The sequence below is a fragment of the Gregarina niphandrodes genome, assembly GCF_000223845.1.
Source record: "Gregarina niphandrodes unplaced genomic scaffold scaffold00031, whole genome shotgun sequence".
In the NCBI taxonomy this organism is placed as follows: domain Eukaryota; phylum Apicomplexa; class Conoidasida; order Eugregarinorida; family Gregarinidae; genus Gregarina; species Gregarina niphandrodes.
In genome coordinates, this window is record NW_011645800.1 from 1 (window position 1) to 4,486 (window position 4,486).

The window sequence follows — 4,486 nt, forward strand, 5'->3', positions numbered from 1 at the left end:
CAAAACAACAGTAAACCATGGTCGAGTCTACCACCCACGAGCACGACGGCGGCCTGAGTTCAGCCACGGAGGACCTGCGCGGTTCTGCTGACGACAGAACACTCAAGGTACTGGTCACAAGGGGTTGGTGGTCGCAATGCCCTGTGCGAACATTCTCGCGTCGATACTTGTATCTCTGCAAAAAAAAAATCAGCGAGCAACGAGTTGAGCTCTATCGCGTCGTTGACGTCTCAATGGCGCTCCCTGACCTGAGTCGTATCGTACAGCAACACATCGATCTTGCTCGTGCTGGTCACCACGATGCCTCCCAAGGCGAAGTTGTCGCCTTTGATCATCGGAGGTGTCGTCTGAGCTAGAAAGTGTTTCATCGCATGGCGATGTCTCGAAGAGGTTGGCCGTCCTTGGCCAACCTCATAGTGTCACTGCCATCATGAGTGACACGTTACGATAGATGGTGGCTCCACGAAGCGCAGAAGGCAGGACACCGTTTGTTAGATCCCTGGAACGTTCCAAAACCCCCAGTTGCAGTTCAACGCTACGTGCCAGTTGTTTGTAACTAGTGGCCTTCCTCAAGCAGTCCCACAGCAGGGGAATCGGGAACGCGTCGTCCTCCACGTTCTTGCTTACCTGTATATGGCCAATCACTACTCGATAGTCTCCCGTCTTCTTGGGTATGACAAATGGTCGTGAACTCCTTGCTGGTCGCGCCCTTTTTTAACTGTGACTCCACCTGCTTCCGCAGCTATCCGGCGGAAGTCACACGAGTCGTGGATTCGTGGGCCGGCTCGATAGCTTGAAGTTTGCCTCGAACTTACCGCTATTGGTCGAAGGAACACGCGTTTGTTCTGGTCAAGGACCGACCAGAACTAGTCGAATAGCTCTTCAGACAAGTGCCTGGCACGTTTGCGCACACTCGCATTGGCCTGAGCATAGATTGGTGTCTCTAGCCGTAACACGCGGCCACTAACTTGTCTGGAGTGCCTCCAGCGCGTGTCCCGCACTGTTGTTACATGCCGACATGTTCCTCGACGCAGCAGAAGAACTTGCAACGAGGTATGAAGGCGGCGATGGTCGTCGCCCTGGTAGCCAACCTCGTCTGCAATCCCTTGCCGTACTCAGCGTCCAAAAATCCCAAGCCGGCTCACTTCTTGGCGTATTGACGGAGGCAACACCGCGTAGCACACCCGCATTTCCAACGAAGGAATAATTGCGTCGCGACCTCCTCCAGGAGCAGGCTATCGGGGAACATGGCCTTGATCGTCTTACTCATGCATGGCCTTCTCAAACCCCGGCGTCGTCACACGGTAGCGCATGAACTTCGTTACGAACGGCTTGCTCGTGCAGCACGTCGACAGTTGAGCTCTATCGCGTCGTTGACGTCTCCGTCGCGATGCCCCAATTCCGCGACTCATGACGACGAGCTCAGCGTCAACAGGCACTCACTACCCACCAGGACACACCATACGGGACGACCTATCAGCCCCTCTTGGCGTTTCTGTTGTGTCGATCTCTCGACCATGCATGCCCCGGATATACCAGTTTCTATGGCTGCCTAGTCAACGCCGGGAATCGATCACCTCTGCAGCTTCTCACCGAAAAAATTGTTCAGCGATAGGGCCCCTTACCGCAGCCCAATGCGCCGCCTTATCGTTTAAGGAAGCATCCATCCGCCTTCCTTTTCACCGCAGTATCCGCCTTACCCAAATGCCACCTCTACTCTCCCGCAGCGCCCGAACCCTTCGCAATCCACGCGTCCGAAGCCTCAGCCTGGTTTGTGAGCTTGGCCCCCCGATATACCCACTATTCGTCGAACTTAACTTCTGGACTTTCCGGGTTCAAACCGCATCTAGGACGCGCTGTCGAAACTGGGGAAAAAACCATGTTCGGTCTTGACGTCAATATCATCCAGGATGATGTTAGACGCGGAGTCGAAACCAAAGTTACGGCAAGCCATTGTCTTTCCAATACTTGAGAAGTTGCTCTGTCATGTCGCTAACGGGTTGGAAGCATTCGAATCCACAGTCCGTAACCACATGACCGGGTCTTTTGAATGCAGTGTAATACTGAGTGAGTGCCTCCTCCACTGTGTGTAAGTCACCGACAGAGCCCCAATATGTCCGTCCCTTTAATGGAGTCTCGACAAAGCAGCTGAGTTTAGCGCTAGTGCAATTACAACCCGGCAATGCAACGTGTGCCCGGTAGGGGGGCTTCGCTTGCATTTCCCAATGGCTGCAGGGCTTACTCTTCGTCATTAACATCTCAACTTGAAGTCCCAGTTTTTGCAGTTGCTCACCGCTCAGACCGTGCGTGTCAATGCCAGGAATCGATCCCGCGATCTCCGCTCCGAAGCGAGAAAGCAAAAGCTCCCTAGTTTCTGATACATTGAGCGCTCCGCCAAGAATCGGTCTTTCTTGGTTGTTGCACTGGAAAGAGCATTTCGACGGCTTCAGATATCGCACGATCGCCTCCCATACGGTTGGGAAATCGTAACGATACGGATGCTCATAGTAATGACATCTCAGATGGGGGTAAGACGACATCTCAGAGCAGACTATCTTACCCCCATTGCCGTAACACCTGCCCCAGTCCAGCTTGCGCCAGCCATCAGTCGTTGCTGGCATCATCGGCGTTGTCAAGACCTCGTTGCTCCGGCCATCCTCGGTCACCAGCTTCCTTGTGTCGAGCTCGTTGCTTGACGGACTCCACCCCTCCACAAACTTATACGCCTTCTTGCAAACGGCCATCGGCACTCTCAGTGCAGCCAACTCCGACTCAGAAATCAACGTCGTTACATCGTCGATGTTCGGCCAACGGAGTTTGCAAGTTGCCTCCTTCATGATGTCAGTGATCGAATTTTGCGTAGTGGTTGCAGATACGGGTGCGTTGTCATCCAGGGTACTACTGGCGTCAGACAAGGCACGAATCACGGCTTCGGACCAGGTACAGTTATCCGGCGTAGTTGTAGAGTTATGCGACTCTAACATGTTGACGCAAAGACAGTTCTTTCGGAAACCATACAAGTGCAGGGCCAACCCTGACATCAAGACCCCACCCAGAACAGCTCCAACACCGAGGCCGGCAGCAAGTGCTTGTTTCTTACGAACGCCCCTGGTATTCGGCACCGAGCCAGTCTGACACTCCACGCCATAATGAATCGGGCTCCCCGAGTTTTTGACGACCCCCATCCACGTCGTTGGGACTACCGCCAGTATTCGCTCTCGCTCTTCGTCTTCTAAGTCTCTTACTTCTAAGACCTCCAACTTGTTAACCGCCTCGGCGTCGATCCTTCTGGTTTTTTGAATCTCATGCCACACAGCCAGCTTCTTGCCAAATGCTTCCTTCAAGATCGCAGTGACGACTGACGGCTTGGCGCCCCTCACGTGCTCAATCAAACCTTGAGCAAGCGTCCGCTCGACGCATTCAGAGGCGTTCGCTAGCTCGGTGGACTCGTCCGGCCCGTGGTAAACGCGAAGACGGTTCCATCTGCTTAGCCAATCGTAGTCGGTCATGTCGGATGCCAGAAGCTCCTTCGGGGGGGCCAAGACCAGAACTTGAGCGGCATGCGTCCCGTCTGACACTACGGCCATCTTGGCCACACAACCGCTGAGGGACGACATCGCCCCATTCGGACCGAGGAAGGCCGCGAGCGCCTCACCTCCTCCAGTGCGCAGGAAACGTAGACAAGCAATCGCCTTCATACGAAATTTTGAATTGCCAGCGGAGGTAGGTGCCACCAGGCCGGGCATGGTCGTGATGTCTCGTGCCCGACGCCGCTCCCAAAATGCCCAGCAGGGCTGGTTGCCGAACAGGGTGTCAGGGTGTGTCGATACGGGTGTGCCGGCCGGGTACCCGGTTGCCCCTGAGAGTGAGCGTTCTCGTCGTCGTCGTCGAGGCGCGTTGTTGCTGGCGTCGGGCGCTCACTGCTGGTCATGTCGTCCCCAAAAAACCCTTTTTATTCACCCTCACCCGTTACGTGCGGACACGTTCTGTCCTGCGACATCCCGATCGGCACCGCGTGGTTGGCGTCCCACGGAGGCCTCCGACGGCTCACGCCCCTCCTCGCCAACTGCGCTCTCGCCGAATAGTTCTCTCACTCGCTGGGCCGCCAGCTCGTCCTCGGGTGCGACTGCCCGCCTCGGGCGCTTGCGAGAGTCTTCTGGCGTGTCTGTCACCGGGGTCGCGATCTCCAAGTAATCTCCCGTTAGGGACCGTAGTACCGGGTCTTTACTCATCTCGAACTTCCGAACCTTGCTCTTGTGTACGACGACCGTTTTCTTCGGGTCGTTGTACTTCCGGACCGTCACCTGGGTGGGTGTTACGGCGCTCACCCTGCACGGGAGCGACCACCGCGGCGACATCCACTTAGGAGTCTCGCTTCCCCCGAGTCCCGCGGCCGCAGATCCTTCGTCCATTAGCAGCACGACTACGTCACCCACCTTTAGTTCCCTCCTCAGCTCGGGCTCAATCGGCCTATCCTTCAGTAGGA

General features: G+C 55.8%; 1 protein-coding gene across 1 annotated transcript; it reads right to left on the reverse strand.

The window, feature by feature from the left end:
* Window positions 1-1,940: 1,940 nt before the first annotated feature.
* On the reverse strand, window positions 1,941-3,698 carry GNI_124900 (putative transmembrane protein; the record flags this gene model as incomplete). The annotated part of the gene is made up of 1 exon (XM_011133681.1): window positions 1,941-3,698. The coding sequence occupies one exon, from the start codon at window positions 3,696-3,698 to the stop codon at window positions 1,941-1,943; it is 1,758 nt and encodes a 585-aa protein (XP_011131983.1).
* Between the last annotated feature and the right edge of the window lie 788 nt (window positions 3,699-4,486).